General features: G+C 38.2%; 1 protein-coding gene across 1 annotated transcript in view; it reads right to left on the bottom strand.

Moving 5' to 3' along the window:
* Sym (symplekin scaffold protein) overlaps nucleotides 1–19715 on the bottom strand; it is a 662620-nt gene that overhangs the window by 494735 nt on the left and 148170 nt on the right. The window contains exon 9 of the mRNA XM_090376545.1: nucleotides 16596–16654. Within this exon, the coding sequence (XP_090232671.1) occupies nucleotides 16596–16654 (59 nt within the window). The remainder of the gene's footprint in view (nucleotides 1–16595; nucleotides 16655–19715) is intronic.

The following is a 19715-nucleotide window of genomic DNA, read 5'->3' as shown; positions in this document are numbered from 1 at the left end:
CAACTGGAATGGTGCTTTGTCCAAGTCGTAATTCAGGCTCAGGGTGGAGGTTACATTTGCGACAAAAATGTATGCAAACGGTAGTCTTCTCGGGTGAGAACCTGAAACCATTGGCCGTGGCCCAGGAGTTAAGACGGTCAATAGCTTGTTGCAGTTGTCTCTCAATAACCCTCATATTGCATGATTGAGAGAATATGCTGAAGTCATCGACGTAGAGTGCACTGTTTATAGTTGGAGGAAGTTGTTCAGAAATAGAATTTATTTTAATGGCAAAAAGCGTGACACTTAAGACAGATCCTTGTGGTACCCCCTCCTCTTGGCAAAAGAGCCGCAAAAGGGAAGATCCTACATCAACTTGGAAATAACGGTAGGATAAAAATTTTTTAATAAAAATGGGAAGGTGGCCTCTTAGACCGAGATTGTAAAGGTCTTTTAAAATACCAAATCTCAAAGTTGTGTCATACGCTTTTTCCATGTCAAAGAAGATGGACACCAAGTGTTCTCTTTTTAGGAAAGCATCTCGGATAGATGTTTCCAGTCTAATTAAGTGGTCCAGTGTGGACCTGTTTCTTCGGAAGCCGCACTGAAAGCGGGAGAGAAGGTCGTTCGATTCTAAATACCATAAGAGACGAGCATTGACCATTCTCTCCAATATTTTGCACAGACAGCTGGGTCAGAGCAATGGGACGATAGTTTTTTGGACATTTAGGATCCTTTCCTGGCTTTGCAAAAGCAAGAATAGTTGCCTTGCACCAGGTATCCGGAAAATGCTCTTCAAGGAAGATTCTGTTGTACAGGAAGAGCATACGGTACAAGGATTCTGGTGAAAGATGTTTGATCATTTCATAATGGATGTTGTTTGTCTGGTCCAACAGCGGTAGCCTTTGTACGGGTGAGTGCTCTTTTCAGCTCATTGATATTAAATGGCCCATTGCGTGGGTGGGAACCCTTCGATGTGAATTTAAGGGCCTGTTTTTCAGTGTTGCGCTTTAAGACCAGAAACTCTGGGGAGTAAGATGATGTTGCAGAAATGTTAGAAAATGTTTCCCCAAGAGCATTGGCTATTGCAGTAGAGTCTGCAATAGTACATCCATTATATTCAAGGACCGATGAGGGGTGTGCTGTGTATTTTCCCTTCATTTTCCGGATTTTTTTCCCAGACCACCTTAGTGCTGGTTGTCTGGGTAATGGATGATGTGAAACGGATCCACGATTCCTTTTGGCTCTGATGGCGGATGTAGCGTGCTTTGGCTCGTGCACGTTTAGAGGCTAATAGGTTGACCATGGTAGGATATCGTCGAAATATCCCCCAAGCTTTATTTTGAGCCTTTTTAGCTGCTGTGCATTCTGGATTCCACCATGGTTTTAGAAAGGGAGGAAACCGTGTGGATGTTTTTGGAATCGTAGTTTCAGCTGCATGGACAATATTTTCTGTTATGTACGTAACTGCATCATTGATAGGCTCCTGATTGACTGCAGAGTTGTCAAATTTTGCCAGGTGTTGAAAGGCACTCCAGTCGGCTTGATCAAACTTCCACCGCGGTAACCTGACAGGAAGACAAGGTCTCCCAGTAAATAAGGTGGTTATCACGGGGAAGTGATCACTTCCATACAGGTTCCCTTCTACCTCCCAAGTAAGTGACGAGACAAGAGAAGGCGAGCTGATAGAAAGATCAATGGCAGAAAATGTGCGGGTAGGCATGTGGAAAAAGGTGTTTGTTCCCACATTAAGAAGGCAGAGGTCATTGTCAGTGAGCATACGCTCTATGACTCGTCCCCTTCTATTAATGCTAGCACTACCCCCCAGGGCGTTATGTCCATTAAAGTCCCCAAGAAGTAAGAAAGGGGGAGGCAACTGCATTATGAGATCATCAAGGTCTTTCTGGCAGATGTCAGTACCAGGTGGCAAATATATAGAGCAAATGGTTAATAAAAACCCAGGCGCCTCCATAGCCAGGTGGGAAGGAGCAGCAGTGCATAGCACACGCTTCTTGATTAGACCAGGGTTCGAGCCCGTCACCACCAAATACGGAGAATGTGGAAAGGTCAGAGAATGACCACCGCATATCCCGGAGCAATATGGCCTTAGTTGCTAATGCTCCTAAAAACCAAATAACTAACTAACTAATAAAAACCCCACTGTTATTCGAGTTGCTACTGCCTCTATGCTGGTAGTAAGTCGCAAATGGGGTATGGTTGCCCACAAGGATTGCAACTCCTCCATGAGCGGGGCCATCCCCAGTTCTATCCTTGCGAATGATAGTAACGTTATGCATCCTGGAGTCATCATTTGCCCTTAGGTAAGTCTCCTGTGTGCAAAAACAAGATGGTTTGTGCTTTTGCAGGAGTGCCTTGATGTCTTCTGCATTTTGCCGGAATCCACGACAATTCCATTGTAGGAATTTAGCCATTATTTTGGCTTGGTGGTTCCTTCAGGTGGCTTCCGGGGTGCTGAGGGCTTATTTTTGTCAGTCTTAGATTTATCCTTCCTGGGGAAGTATGGACGCTGCCCCGTGTCCATATCCTCCTCAGTAAAGAGTTCCAAGACTGCTTCTTCTTGTACCTCCTTCTCCTCAACATCCATTTTTTCCTGAGAACTAGAATGTACGTCTGATTTTTTATTCTTTTCTTCAGAAACTGATTTTCTAACCCGGTGGGGCACTAGGAGGTACAGATATTGGAGTGGCAGCTGATTGGTCCTTTTGTGTGGGTTTTATTGAACTTAACAGGTAGCAAGCAATAGGAGTGAATGACTCCTTTGGTGGTATGGTCATTTCGGTCTGAGTTCCGATGGAACATTTCCCTGCTACCTTCTGAGCATAGATTGGTTTATTTATATTTATAGGTTTCACCGTTTTCCTTGCCTTTTGATAAGCTATGTTCAGCTCTGCCTTAAGTCACTGAATTTCTTTTTCTTGTTTCCACCTCTGGCATGCCCTTGAGTAGGCCGGGTGTTCTTCATGGCAGTTAATGTGCAGGTTGGTTGTGCAGCTGAACATGATGTTGTTTCGTGGTTCTTCTTTGCGCCACACAGAGCACATACAAGGGTTCCACGACAAACCATCTGTGAGTGTCCATATTTCTGGCACTTGAAGCAACGTAACGGATTTGGGATATACGGACGCACTGGGCAGTTAATATAGCCAGCTTTGATTTCATGAGGAAAAGTTGGTGAATTGAATGTTAAGATGATATTTCTAGTGGGAACTAATTTTCCATCCCTACGCATGGATATACGTTTAACAGCTGTCACTCCCTGTGGTTTTAACTCTGAACAGATTTCCTCTTCAGTTACATCCGATCCCATCAGATCCCATTCCGCGATAACACCACGGGATGAGTTCAGTGTCTTGTGGGGGTTACAGTGACAGGCATTCCCCCGATAGATGTAGCACGGAGGAGCTGTTCTGAGTGTATATCACTTCTGGTTTCTACAAGTATGTCGCCCAAACGAAGCCATTTGACAGACTTGGGAAAGCCTTCCAAACCCTTCTGGATAAAGAAGGGTGACATTTTTCCTATAGGCTTCTCACTAGTTGAGTGAATTATCAGGAACCGAGGTGTAGGACCTGATATAACCTCCTTTTTTCTGTCTTTTTGCAGAAGTGATGTTCTCTTGGTCTACGGTAAAATTTTCAGTTAGGGACCGGGTTGGGGCCCCAGAAGAAATTAATTTATCATGATTCATGTAGTTTTTTTAAGTGGTTCAGTGCCCGGGCTCCCCACCCACCATGGAGCCCAAAGGGACATCCACTACCCGGCATGCAATAAATGCGCTCGGGAGTGGAATGCCAGGGCTACCCAGACACCATACCCGCACCGCCGCAAGCCTGAATCCTGTCCTTCGGACCATGAGGATAGGGGCATGGCATTGACACGGTTGACCCTCGCAGGCGAGCCTACTAGCCGATTGATCCTAGCCGGGCCTTTCAGGACCTCCCGTCTTGTCGAAGCAGGGGTCAAAGTGGTGTATTGAAGCTGGGCCCCCTCAACCACCAGGATCCCCCTTTCCGAATTTCCACGGGTCGCACTGCACAGCAAACACGCCGGATTCCATTGATGTAAGCCTGGAACCTGGGCTGTGGGCATTGGATCCCAGTGATGCTAGTCTGGAAATCCAGCAGCCTCACTGGGAGGTCCCCTCACCACGTACAGGTGCCCACGTCGAGGGGTGAAACTTGGGCACTCACCAAAAGAATGGAAGAGAAGCTGAGAACTACACAGCGAAGAATGGAACGAATTATATTGGGAATCAGACTGTTAGATAAGAAGAGAAACACATGGATTAGGCAGCAAACTCAAGTAAAGGACATTCTTATCAAAACTAAAGAACTAAAATGGTCTTGGGCAGGACATAGCTCAAAGACATGATGACAGATGGACTAAGAAAATAACAGAATGGTACCCAAGAGGAGCTAGAAGAAAACCTGGAAGACAAAGGCAGAGATGGATAGATGAAATTCATGAGTTTTTGGGTAGTAAATGGATGGCCAGTGCTCAAAACAGAAGGAACTGGAAAGTTGCTGGAGAGGCCTTCATCCTGCAGTGGATTGAAAATGGCTGATGATGATGTGGGAAATATTTTTATGATTTTAACGCATCATTTAATTTTGTTAATTGGAGGAAGTAAAGTGTAAATTTGTGCTCTATATCTTTACTTTTATAGCCTGTGGATAATATTTCTCCTATTTTTGCTTATTAGAATAGCCGTTTAATACAATTAAATTTCAGTTTGCAAACGTGATCAACCACAATGACCAGCACTTACTACAGGTTGTATAGTGAATGGTATTTTATTATGGAGAGTCTATCATAAAGTGATTTGATCCTAGATTATATTAAATTTGTTGATGAAGTTTGTTGGGGGTTATAATCTCACAGCACAGCACATCATTTTAATAATATCATTTTTTGAAACTGCAGCTTACTAACATACACCTAAATCATACTGATAATGTGCAATGACTGTCAACCATATTCTGTCAGGATTCAACAGAATACCAGATGGTTAGACAAAATATGCTCATGTTAGCACTATCATTATTCGTGAAAAAAAAATGTTTCATGACCAAGATCAGGGCCCGGCAAACTACAGCCCGCAGGCCAAATCCGGCCCTTTGCCTGTTTTTGTATGGTCCATGCAGCGCGTGTTATGACTTCATGGGGCCCAGGGCAAATTTGAATTTTGGGACCCCATGTATAGTGTTGAATTTTTCTTTGGGGGGAAATCCCATGCCTCCAGTATACTCTTACTCATGCAAAAAGCTAAATAATAATAATTGTAGATATAATTTTATTAAAAATAAAACAAAATTACATGCATGACATTTATAAAGAACTTTTATATATAGATAATTCACAAGAAAAGGTAATAAATTAACTCAATTAGTATTTAAGTACTTTTATTGCATTAAATAATAAACTAGATTAATTAAACGAGAATTAGAATAATATATATTTAATATAACAAAACAAACTTTCTATAAATTAAAAATAATTCTTAATGGAACATAACAAATTACCTAATAAAAGTCGTAATTAGAATGAAAATTTTAAGAACATTATTACATGTTCACTTTCCGTGCTTTTTGAGCTGCAAAATTATCAATCAGCTCATTATAATCAACCCCACTAGTAATGTCATTTTAAATGCATAATATTGAAAATTGCATAATTTTTCTTGGCCTAAAGAATTTCTAATGTAATTTTTAATTCTTTTAAGTACATTGAAAGAATGCTCTGCCGATGTGTTAGAAACAGGTATGGTTAAATATATTTTTAAAATTATGTCCACATTAGGAAACGTAGAAACTAGCCCTTCTTGAATCGCTTTATACATTAATAAAGGAGAATTTAAATTTTCATTTTTTTGTAAAATGTACAAAATGGGTAAGTTCTTCCTTAAAAATACTAACGTCAATGTCGTTTGAATACGTATTTATTAAATTTAAAATACATTCAGTATACTTATTTGGCAAAATTTCTTTTAAGTTGATATTTATTAATATGGCAAAATAATTTAAAATATTTTGATAAGCCTCAACACGTCTTTGAATGTCTGATAACATTCAAACAATTCACTATAAATCCTAGTTTGCCTGCCAATTGAACATCCTTATTTCCATCCCTTTTCTCATCAAAATGTAATTTTCTTTTGCGTTTTCTCCCTTTGTCTGACTCATAATTTGTATTGTTTGTTAATGCAAAACATTCTCACTCTATAGTATCAAAAAATTCATTATTGTTTCGAATGTCTTCTGATATGTACAAAGATAACGATTTTAAAAGATTTACGGCATTGTGTTAATCAGAATTTTTATTTTGAAGACTTTTACTAGTTGCATTCAATCTTTGTAGAATTGCATTCCATATGAAAAGTAAAAGTGTTGTTTCAAAATCTTCAAAGTTTCGTATAGCTTTTTTCTTCTAATTTTGTTACAGGTTTTTCATTACAATCTTCAAAAATTTTAAATAAAGATTCTTTTATGGCCAAAAAATTCATCTTAACAACTAAAATTGCATCTGCTCTTGAGGACCATCTTATAGAACAATTTTTTTTTTAATGTTACATTTCCTTTTGTAGTTGCTTTCATTAAAATATCCCATCTCTTTGTAGAAGAAGAGAAAAATACAAATAAATTTGAATAAAATCGAAGAAATGGAGTTCTTTTGGACAAGCTTCTGCAGCAGAATTTCCCACTAAATTTAGGCTATGAGCTGCACAAGAGACATAAAATGCAGTTTTACTATGGCTCTTAATCTTCGCTTGTAACCCGTTGTATATCCCGGACATGTTGGCTGCATTGTCGTAAGATTGCCCTCGACAGTTTTGGATATCTAAACCATATTCCGTTAATTTTGAAGTTATAATATTTTCCAAGTGGCTAGCATCTTGCTTTTCAGTATGTAGGAAAGACAAGAAACGTTCCTGAATTTTATTTTCTTTATCTAAATATCGTATAATAAATGATAACTGATCTGTGACTTATGTCGGGAGTAGAGTCAACAATAAGTGAAAAGTATTTAGCCTGTTTGATTTCATTAATAATTGTATTTCTTATGTTAGTGGCCATTAAATGTATGAATTCATCACACGTAGTATTAGAAAGATAATTCATCTGCCCTTTACCACATTTACCATAAGTTTCTAAGTGAGTTTTCAAAAACATATCAAAATTAGCTAAGTATTCTAAGCAACTCATAAAATTTCCTGCACTACTATCATGCCCTCGAAATCCCAATCCTAATGAAGCTAACAGTTTCACAGTCGCAACAACTCTTTTTAGAACCTCACACCAATAATTTGTTTGTTTTTCATGTTTTTCTAAATCAATTCTTCCTACACTTTTCAAGTGCTTTACGTACACACACATATTTTCCTTATGTTCTTTAGACTCATCATGCAGTTTAAAAATATCAACAATATGTTTCCAATCATTACATCCAGTAATTAATCATTTTTTTTATTTAACTGAAAACAATTTGCAAATAAAACAGTACACAGATTTTGTGGTTTCTGAAAATATTAACCACTCTTTTTTTCTGTGGTACCGTTAGATCTACTTAAATAGAAATGGGATTCGTCTAATTTTCTTGTAATGATTTTTCCATCACAATTAAAATTTCGATTTGAATTTTTATTAATGTTTCCAAAATTTTGCAGTTTTTCGCAAAAGCAAAACTCAATAAAATCATTTGTGATGGGGTTTGGCCATAAAGCTATATCTTTAGTGTATGTTTTATGTTTGATATTATTTGTATGCATTGCATTCGTATTTTTATCATTATTATCATTGATATTTATATTAATATTTTTATCATTGTTATCATTAATATTGTAAACAGTTGCATTGTTGGTATTGTTTTCAATTTGATCAATAATAACGCCGGCTGATACTGAAGAGTTGGAAGGTTCATTTTCTATCCTATTTTCTTCTGTTTTGCTGCTGTCATTTTCTCGATTTTTTATTGCTACAAAATCCTGTAATAAGGTTTGTTTCTTTTTTAATTCCTCCTCTCTAATTTTCTGCTTCTTTCTTTTCTGAAACCCAGATTCGTCCGTTCTTTTCATCACCTTAAAATATTATTTTTATATTTGTATATTGTAAAATTTATTATTTTTTACTTTATTCATCTAATCGTTTTTCATAATTAAGTAAAATAATATTTGAATGTACAATGTAAAATAGAAATTCAGTATTCTACCCCAATTACAGAAAATAAAATGAAAGAAAATTTGCTTAAATTAATTGTACATTATCGCGGGAAAGAGCCCGCACCAAATGATGTGTTAGAATTAGTATAAAATATAAAATAAATATTTTAACAACAAAACGAACAAAATACTAGTATTAATACCTACCTCGAATTTTCTCTTTATTTATTAAACAACGTTTGTAACTTATACGCTTATTGTTAATACAATAATACACAATACACTTGTTGGCACACACTATGCTAATATCAGCGATCAGCCATATGTACTGTCTGTACCACGGGGATGACACGGACCGCTATAGTTGTCAATCTCAAAATCCCATTCGGGCCGAAGGACCTCCAGCGACGAAATCAGTGCGGTAGTAAATGGTATCTACTACTTATCAACAATAACCAAAGCAAATATAACTGAATTTTATTCTTCTAACCATGTAATGTGATATAGGATTTTAAGATTAACGACTATAATGGCCCGTTTCACGGAGATGGTTTCTATTTTGAAATAAAAACAATAAAATTCAGTTATACATTTGCTCTGATTACTGTTTAGAAGTAGTAGATATCATTTACTCCCGCGCTGATTTCGCCGCTGGAAGTCCTTCGGCCCTCATCAGCAGAATAGGGGGCGGAATGAGACTCTAAGGTCCCGTAGAAAATACATTACAGGATAGGGTGGTTGCATAGGGTTGGTCTGTACACGGCAATGCGCTCTGCCCTGCGCCAAGGTGTTTATATTTCATATGTTGCCATATGTCTACGTCACACCTGCAATCTAGGGTCCCCAGATATGGGACCAAAATTTAATTTCTGATTTTTTTACTACAAAAATGAGTTTAAAGAATATTTCCAGAAAGGTCAACTTTTTATCAAATACGAGTCCCAAAAATTCTGTGTCCGCCGCTACTGGAATAGCATTTTGTCTGAGCCTTAGTTCAGGTTGAAGGTTACGCTTACGACAAAAGTTTACGCAAACAGTCTTCTCCGGCGAGAACCTGAAGCCATTAGCAAGTGCCCAGGAATTAAGGCGATCAATGGCTTTTTGCAGTTGTCTTTCAATAACCCTCATGTTGCATGACTGACAAAATATGCTAAAGTCATCAACATAGAAGGCACTGTTTATGGTTGGAGGAAGTTGTTCTGTGATGGAATTTACTTTGATGGCGAAAAGCGTGACACTTAAAACTGATCCCTGTGGTACTCCCTCCTCTTGGCTAAAGGAACGAGAGAATGAGGATCCCACACGAACTTGGAAAGATCGATTGGCTAAAAAGTTTTTAATAAAAATGGGGAGTTGCCCCCTAAGACCAAGGCTATGCAGATCTTTTAGGATGCCAAATCTCCAAGTTGGGTCATACACTTTCTCCATGTCAAAGAACACTGACACCAAGTGTTCCCATTTTAGGAAAGCATCCCAGATGGATGTTTCCAATCTAATAAGATGGTCCAAAGTGGACCGGTTCCTTCGGAAGCCGCACTGGATGTTGGAGAAAGGTTATTTGATTCTAAATACCGGCCTTGAATGGGTTGAGCACGCTGAATTCTGATGGGATCCTTCCACTTGTTCAGATTACGAACCTAAGGGGGCATAAATTCAAATTAAGAAAAGACAGATGTAGATTAGATATGCAGAAATTTGCCTTTAGCCAGCGGGTGGTTAATTACTGGAACAAACTTCCATCTGTCGTTGTGGAAGTTGATAGGGTGAATAAATTTAAGGAGGAACTGGACAGGCATTTGGAGGGAATGGTGTGATTTTTTTTTTTGGCTGATGCTGCATAAGCTCATAACATTTGCTTTCTTGCATCACATGCCACTACTACTACTACTACTACTACTACTACTACTATTAAACGAGAATTAACCATTCTCTCCAGGATTTTGCACAAACAGCTAGTCAGAGCAATAGGACGATAATTTCTAGTGACTTTTGGATGCTTCCCTGGCTTAGCAAAGGCAAGAATGGTTGACTTGCGCCAGGAATCCGGAAACTGCCCTTCAATAAAGATTCTGTTATATAGAAGGAGCAGATAATCCATAGATTTTGTTGAAAGATGCTTGATCATTTCATAATGGATGCCATCTGGTCCAACAGCACTTTCTTTGGAAAGAGTGAGGGCACTTTTCAGTTCCTGTATAGTAAATGCCTCGTTGCAGGGATAAAGGCTCTTAGACTTAAAATGAAGTGCCTGTTTTTCGATTTGATTTTTCAGGACCAGGAACTCTGGGAAATACGATGATGTTGCAGAGATGTTAGAGAATGTTTCCCCAAGAGAATTGGCTATTGCAATTGGATCTGCAATAGTGCATCCATTATAAACTAGGATTGAAGAAGGGTGGGATGTATATTTTCCCTTCATTTTCCGGATTTTATCCCAGACCAACTTAGTACTAGTGGACTGAGTAATTGATGAAGTAAAATTGATCCACAATTCCTTTTGACTCTGACGACGGATGTAGTGTGCTTTGGCTCGTGTGTGTTTAAAGGCTATAAGATTAGTTGTGGTAGGATATCTGCGGAATATCCCCCAAGCTTTGTTTTGAGCCTTTTTTGCTGCTGTGGATTGGGAATTCCACCAAGGTTGGGAAATTGTGGAAACCGGACAGATGTTTTTGGAACAGCATTCACAGCTGCTTGGACAATGATTTCTGTGATGTACGTTACTGCATCATTGATAGGCTCCTGACTGACTGTACTTAGGTCAAAATTTGCCTGATGTTGGAGGGCAGGCCAGTCAGCCTGATCAATCTTCCACCGTGGTAACCTGAAAGGAAGACATGGTCTCCCACTGTGTAACAAGGTTATCACAGGGAAGTGATCACTTCCGTATGGGTTCTCATCCACTTCCCAAGTGAAAGAAGGGAGTAGAGAAGGGGAGCAGATAGAGAGATCAATGGCAGAAAAAGTACGGGTAGGCATGTGGAAGGTGTTTGTTCCAGTATTTAGAAGGGAAAGGTCATTGTCATTTAGCATACGTTATATGACTTGTCCCCTTCCATTGATGTTAGCACTACCCCACAGGATGTTATGTCCATTAAAATCCCCGAGAAGTAAGAAAGGGGGAGGCAACTGCGTTACAAGATCATCAAGCTCTTCCTGGGAGATGTCAGTCCCAGGTGGCAAATAAATAGAACAGACGGTTAATAAAAATCCCACTGTAAGGCAAATTGCAACAGCCTCTATGCTAGTTGTAATTAGCAAGAGTTGAACTAGTATCTGGTTGTTCACAAGGATAGCCACTCTTCCGTGAGCAGGACTATCCGCAATTCTATCCTTACGAAAAATTGTGATGTTATGCATGGTGGGATCATCTTTTGCCTTTAGATAAGTCTCCTGCAAGCAAAAGCAAACTGGCTCTTGCTTTTGCAGGAGGGCCTTGATTTCATCAGTATTTCGCCGGAATCCACGACAATTCCACTGTAGGAATTCAGCCATTATTTAGGCATGGTGGGTCCATCAGGCGGCTTCCAAGGTGCTGAGGGCTTACTTTTGTCAGTCTTGGATTTATCTTTTTTTGGAAGAATGGACGCTGTCCCGTGTCCATTTCTTCCTCCGCAAAGAGTTCCAAGACTGATTCATCCGGTACCTCCTTGTGCTAGGGGGCACCTCCGTAGCCAGGTGGGAAGGAGCAGCAGTGCGTAGCACATGCTTCTTGATTAGACCGGGGTTCGAGCCCGTCACCACCAAATACGGAGGATGTGGAAAGGTCAGGGAATGACCACCGCATATCCCGGCGCAATATGGCCTTAGTTGCTAATGCTCCTAAAAAAAAAAAAAACCAAATAACAATAACAAGGTGCCTGTGCCTAGTCTCCAGCCGGTGCAATTTCAGAACTTAAGCCTCTCTTGGTAAGAGGATCCCTTTATTCCTCTCACCAATCTTGTCTTCTCTGTACATGGCCTTCTCTGTATATGCTCAAGAAAAAATCTACATCCTTCCTAAAATGAGGCCTCCAGACCTGTACGCAGTATTCAAGGCATGGCCTGACCATTGCAGAAACCTTCTGGGCATATGAAAGCTTCCCGCTATTTATTGGTTGCATGCGTTTTCTAGCCTCTGGATAGGAGATATTCAGCTCTGTTTTTAGTTTTTGGATCTCTTTTTCATCCTTCCACCGCTGGCATACTCTGGAGTAGGCAGGGTGCTCTCCTTGGCAATTTATACAGATCGGTGTTTGGAAGCTGAACATTCCTTGCTCTCATGATCTTTCGAACCACATCGAGCACAGGCAGGGTTATCACGACAAGCCGTTTGTGAGTGGCCATATTTTTGGCATTTAAAACACCTCAGTCGGTTTGGGATGTAAAACCTCACTGGGCAGTTTAAGTACCCTGCCTTGATGGAACTTGGAGGCCGTGGGGTGTTAAATGTTATGATGAGAACTCGGGTAGGGACAAGATTCCCATCCTTCCGCATTGATATTCTCATGACAGCCGTCACTCCTTGGTCTTTTAGTTCAGAGCAGATCTCTTCTTCAGAGACATGAAGAAGATCTCACTCTAAAATGACACCTCGTGAAGAGTTCAAAGTTTTGTGGGGTGTTACACTGATCAGTATTGCCCCTATGGATGTTGCATTCAGGATTCTTTCTGCTTGCTTTGTACTTGAGGCTTCGATTAAAAGATCGCCAGAACACAGCCGTTTTACGGATTTTGGTGATCCTGCCAACCTTTCTAATCCTTTCTGGATAAAGAAGGGTGACATCTTCCCAAATGACTGCTCTCCGGTAGAATGGAGAATGAGGAAAAGCGGTGTTATAGATGGTGTTTTTTTTTTCCTCAGTTCTGGTTCTTTTTTGCAGAATTGCTCTCACTCTCATCTGATTGATTAGGTAGGGGCCTTGTTGGGGCCCCAGAAGAAATTGGATTTAAATTACTCATAAGAGTAAAGAGAAAGTGTCTGATGCCTAAGTACCTCACCCACCACGGAGCCGTACGAGGGGACGCCCGCTCGTGAACTAGCAGGTACTGCGTACACGAATGGGATGCCGAGTTCGTTTAGGAGCACCATACCCACATTACCAATAAGTCTTTATCCCGTCCCAGGACCATAGGGAGGGAGACTTATTGGAACGCAGTTGACCCTAGCAGTAAAAAACCACCCGCCGAATGATCCCAGTCGGGCCGGTCCGGGACCTCCCGTCTTGTCGAAGCAGGAGCCAAAGTGGTGTATTAAGGCTGGGCCCCTCAACCACCAGGATCCCCCTTTCCGAAATCCACGGGTCGCGGCGCACGGCTGCACACGCCGGATTCCAATGATGTAACCCTGGAACCAAGGTATGGGCATTAGATCTCAGTGATGCTAATCTGGAAAACCAGCAGCAGCATCACTGGGAGATCCCCCTCACCACGTACAGGTGCCTACGTCGAGGGACTTTGGCACTACAATGGAAAAGTTGAGTACTTGTAACAGAGATCATATGTGGTGATCTCATTGCTTCGCACTACTGTTCGGCGCACTAAAAATCGTAAATGCAGACAAAATACGTAAAATCTCATTACAGATCAACAGATGAACATTTGAAATCAATTTTGATGATAGGGAACTTTGAACCCCAACTAAACAAAATATTTTCCCAAAAAAAAGTTCCATTCTTCTCATTAGTAGACCTGTGTTCCAAAAAATTGTACTCAATTATTATAATTATACTTTGAATTTCATCAATAAAAAATCTGTGGAAATTTGTTTACTTTCTCTCAAAATGTGCTGCTTTGCACATTTTGGTGCATTTGTTTATTTGCTTATTTGCTTTTTCCATCAATTGTAACTTTAATTTTAAATTACATTTTATATATACGGGCAGTTCTCGCTTTACGAGTTCCCGGATTTATGAGTGTTTTTTTTTTTTTTTTTTTCAAATTATCAAGTATCAACAAAATCGAAAATATGAACATTAATTGCAAAAAATGAACGTTACACATTCATAAATACTGCATTTCAAACCACGCGCGTAGCTATACAATACAGTGTACCCAGCTTTACGATATTAATCTGTTCCAGAGACACCATCGTATCATGAAAATATTGTAATGTGAAGCCAATAACACATTGTTTTTTTTGGTAATACGTTCCACGACCTCGAAATTTTCGCTATACAACTCTCTAAAAGGTCGTTTTTATAGTGCAAATTGTACCAATTCAAATCACTAAAATGCACTACACTTTCATTGTTATCATATGTTCTGTTATAAGAACCAATTTTGAATGCCTTTGTGATATTTTTCTAAAGCACATTTCTGGAGGTCACGACCATAAAATAATAAAAACAATTTGCAATTTCCAGTTTATTGGGCTTTTCTGTTACTGCAAGCAATTATAAACGGGTAGTAAACTCGATGTTATTGCATTTGCAAAAATACCAATAGCTGGAATTGTGTGACCTGCCCTGGCAGCATTCCTCAGATAACTTCATATCTGACTGCACAATTAGTCCCAGGTCTTTTTCATATTCTACCACCTTATGTGTAGTACCACACAGTTGGTATGTTTCTCTGGGGTTATTTCTACCCATATGCAGTACTTTGCATTTGTCAAGGTTAAACTTCAGTTGCCACTTCTCAGCCCATCTGCCCAAATTTTCTAGATCCTGTTGCAGTAGCACACTGCCATTACTGTCATTAACAACCCTGCCAAACTTTGTATCATCTGCAAACTTTGACACTACGCCTGATATACCTTCATCAATATCATTGATAAATATACAAAACAACAGAGGACCCAACACCGAACCCTGTGGAACTCCACTAATAACATTTAGTCCACGAAGAGCAGCACCCATTGATTACCACCCGCTTTCTTCTCCCACTCAACCATCCTTTTATCCATTGCAGCAACACCCTTAATACCATTCTGCTCCAATTTGTACAATAGTCTTCCATATGCAACAGTATCAAAAGCTTTCCTGGAATCCGAGTATATGAAATCAAAATTATTTTTTGCATCCAGTTCCTTTGTAACCACATCATAGTATTCAATCAAATTTGTCACACAAGACTTTCGCTTAACCCATGCTGTGTCCGAATTATTACTGCAGTCTTGTCTAGATGATCCTACAGTGCTTATTTAACCAGTAACTCCATTATTTTCCTCAGAACAGAAGTTAAACTAACAGATCTGTAATTACGTATGTTACCCTTTGATCCCCTTTGTGAATTGGTCACATCTGCACATCTCCAGTCCATGGGCACTTTCCCTGAGTCCAAGGATGCTCTCATAATTATGGCTAAGGGTTTGCATACTTCCTTTCCACCTCCTTTAATATAACTGGATAGATCCCATCCACTCCAGGTGCCTTTCTTATGTTTAACTTCGACAATTTCTCCCCTACTTTGCCTTCCTTTATTACAAAATCATAAAGTTCCCTGATAGAGTTTAATAAGCTTTTGTCCTTCACTTCCCTAAATAATTCCACATGTGTAAATGTAGATGCAAAATACTCATTCAGTTTGTCAGCTATCTAAGCAGGACCATCAACAGTCGAACCATCGATATCAAGTGGACCAATCTGATTCACCACTTCCTTCTAGAGTTTATATAAGTAAAGAAGTCCTTGCTGTTTGTCTTAGCATCCATTGCCAAAGATTTCTCTTAATCTGCCTTCGCTTGCCTAATCTCCTTTGTGACTTGATTACAGACTAGTTTATATCTACCATACGCTTCTGTGTTTCCTGATAATTTATATGGATCCCATGCATTTTTCTTCTCTGCCACAAGCCTCATTAGTTCATCTGACATCCATTTAGAGCTAAACCTTGAACAGTATTTCTTAATCAGTATGAAAAGCCTTCCACTATTAATTCCGTGAATGCTTCCCATTTAGAATTTGCTATCAGTATCATCATCAGTTGGTCCCACTGTACAGAATTAAAAACTGTCTGAGACCACTGTAATCACTTTTACGAAAGCAAAAACCCTTCCCTTTTACCCCTGATGGTAATTATATCTTTAAGTAAATCCTACATCAAAACGCTGTGATCATTGCCACCTAGTGGTTCCTTTATCTGCAAATTCTTAATGCACGAATAATCAATGCCGATAACCAGATCAAGAGTATTACTCTCTCTGGTTGCCTCTTGAACATGCTGCTGCAGAAAACAATCATCCAATAAAACCACAAAAGTCTTGCTATTGTGTAAGTGACCAACCAACAAGTTCTAGTGCATATCTGGGAAGTTAAAATACCCAATTATAATACAATCTGATTTACTGCCCCATTCTATTTCTCTCTACAATTGTTCGTCGTACTCATTAGTCATTATGCCTATAACACAATGCTACTCTCATTTTTGCTTTCCCAGTGCTTATGTCACACGAAACCAAATCTTATACCTTTAAATAAGAAAAATAATAATAAAAAGTGAAGTGCATACTATAGCTTACCTTTAAATGTTTCCTGACACTGCTCACCTGAGATTTTGCCAGAGTAGGTGGCAAGTTGGCTGCAGAAAATTACAAAATGTCATATTAAGTATTACATATACAAGTTTGTCTTCCCTCCAAGTTCATTCAAATTCTATCAACCACCACTAATATAACTATTAGAGAAGTATTTATAAATAAATATTTAATATGTTTATACAATCATTACCCTAAAAAATTACCCTATTGCCCTAAAAAATTGGAAATAAAATTGAGGAACCAATTAAGAAGGAGAAAAACATAAGGCTTGAAACCTTGATGTAAACTCTTCTATGAGCAGTCTCCTCCCCCCCAAGTGTTTAAGTTAACTGCAGGTTGCAAACCTTAGGTACTATATAACATGGGAGACTTATAATCAGGAACAGAAATATGTATTTAATCAAAGAAATTAATAGCCTGCTTGTCCACCAATGACTTCTTCAACATATCATGGATAACTTTCTATCAGAAAGCACAGCTCACAAATGTTTTAACAGTTGCCACCCTACAAAGAGGGCTTTCTTGGCCTTCTCCTAATTTTGCATTCCAATTCAACCCAAAGATGTTTGGCTGGGTTTAGCTACTGCAATGTTGCAATGTTATTCTCTTCAAAACTCTAAAAAGCTTTTAGCTCTTTCTATGTGCTTACTGTTTGGTTTGAAATGAACTCTTAACTAACCACTGATCACTTTTACAGGCCCAAAATATTTTTATATTGCACAGTCACACACAATTTCCTGCAATCAGAGAAGGTGCGTTCTTTGTTTTTATGGGATTGTGTGTGTATTTAGCTTTAAAAATATTAGATAAATTAAGAGAATAACAAAAATAACTAGACTAAGAAAATGTGGCACCCAAAGTGCACAGATTACATTTGGTGACCAAGTAGACAGAGGATGTGTAGTAGCAAGACATTCAAAAAGTTATATAACTGTAAATTCCATGAAAAAAAAAGGCAATGTTAAAGCAATGTAACAGAAACAGGATGTGAGATAAATATGCTCACAGAATTACAGATTGTACCTACCTGAAAGAAATAATTGCAGAATATTAAATTTAGTATTTAAATAATGTGTATGCGCAAACACATGCAAATAAAATATTAATTAAATATAAAAAATCATAGCAGGCATATTTTCAAGTTCTGAACATGGCAATTATTTCTGTTACCCACAGGACTATAAGTAAGAAGTGGTTGGCTTCTTAAATTTGTTTGCTATTATTTTTGAAAGACCTTTGCTCTTATTATTATAATAAAGGCCTATGCCTTTTTTTACTGCATCATTTATAGCATTCATTGTTATTTCTTCTCCCCTTTCTTTATTAGGTTCAGCTTTTTTTTTTTTTTTTCTTTTTTTAACTTTAAAATCTGTTTGATGGTATCATTCTACATACTTCTCAGTCATATATAGGATGTTTCATAACACACACACTTTCCTTTCAGGATCAATTCAGGACTCAGAAACAATTAAGAGTTCACATAAACATGCGTTCAATTCTGAACAGTTATATCGTTATAGAGCTATCACTGTGTGAATTTTAAAAATGGGTATGAAGTTTAATGGTAAAAAAAAAAAAAAAAAAAGAAGCAGCAGCACATACACCTAGCATTATTAAACATTTTACCAGGTATGTGTCTGCTTTATCTTATTTATATTACTTTTTACCATTGAAACAACCATAGCTCTGCAACTGTTCCGAATCAGACATGTTTATATAAACTTTTTTCGCTGTTTTCAGGTACTGAATTTATCCTGAAAGTATGGCCCGCACGTTATGAAACACTCTGTATATATACAACTATCACTACATAAATATTTGATGCTAAAGATTATAAAAGATGAAAAAAATGTTATATCTAAAGGACTAATCAATGCCAAAATCAGGAAATTAAACATTGTATTAAGTCATATATGTGTAGTACCATATCTAGTGATACTTAAATGTACACAAAAATATGATATTATATGAAGATGGTGAATGAACTATAACAGAAATGGTAGATCTTTTCTAACATAGGGTACAAAAGTAAGCTGAAAGAAAAAATATAACTTCCACATAACACTGGAAAAAATTATAAAAATTAGTGAAGTCTTAATGGATATTATAAAAAAAGTAAAATACTGGAAAGTATATAATGAGAATTTTGTTACTGCATAATTTTGCACACAATTATATTTACAATTTTCTTCATTATATGAGACTGATAAACCATAAAAAAAATTTGACTTCAAATAATAAATATTTTTATAGTATAAAATAAGTTACTTTAACTATAAGTATTCTTGATATATATATATAAAAAAAAAATTTTTTTTAATTTAGTTTTATCATACTCTCATACATGTCTGTATCTTATGTGCACAGATAAAGTTCAACACAGCGAAACACAGAAGAAAGAAAAGATTTCATGTAGCCAACCCAAAGGAAAACAAACAAATGTGGACATCACAAAACTGAAGTATTAAATTTTTGACAAGAGGGAAATGGACCAACAGTTATTCAAGAATGCATGTTGCAGTATATAGTAATGCTGTCTAAATGACACAAAGCATGTTTTCTTTTAAAATGATGTTGAAAAGGTCTGGGCCTGGGTCTGTTTGTGAAGAACTAGTGAAAAAATCTAATATAGTACAACTTTCCAACAAGAGTATTACATACTACATTGAAACAGCCTCACATACAAGAATATTTTAGATAAGTTGTTGTTAGCCTGTGGGGGGAAAAGGAAAAATATTTCTGTTTTGCCCCCCCCCCTTACTGGAGATGATCCTCAAGTCATGGTTCACGTATGATACAATGTAGAAGATATCCTTGAAGGATTTTTCTTCTGAAATCCACTATCAGCCACAACAATGGGCCAGAATATATTCAAATTGGTAGATAGCTTCTTTTAAGATTTGTGCTTTGAGTGGACTTAAATCACTTGGCTCTGGGTAACAAATGAGCTCTGGCCATGATGGAATAAAGTTGGGTTTTGCTCCTGGATTAGGAGATTAATCATGATGAACATGCATTGTGAAGAGCTAGCAACCCAAGTAATTAAGCTAGAATTTCAGTCAGTTCTTGAGGATGCCATTAAAATCATAAATTACATTCCAG

This window comes from Mastigoproctus giganteus, chromosome 6 (genome assembly GCF_048544385.1).
Source record: "Mastigoproctus giganteus isolate SK-2022 chromosome 6, ASM4854438v1, whole genome shotgun sequence".
NCBI classification, from domain to species: Eukaryota; Metazoa; Arthropoda; class Arachnida; order Uropygi; family Thelyphonidae; genus Mastigoproctus; species Mastigoproctus giganteus.
Note: the sequence above shows the minus strand (reverse complement) of the source record. Positions and strands in the feature narration are given on the sequence as shown.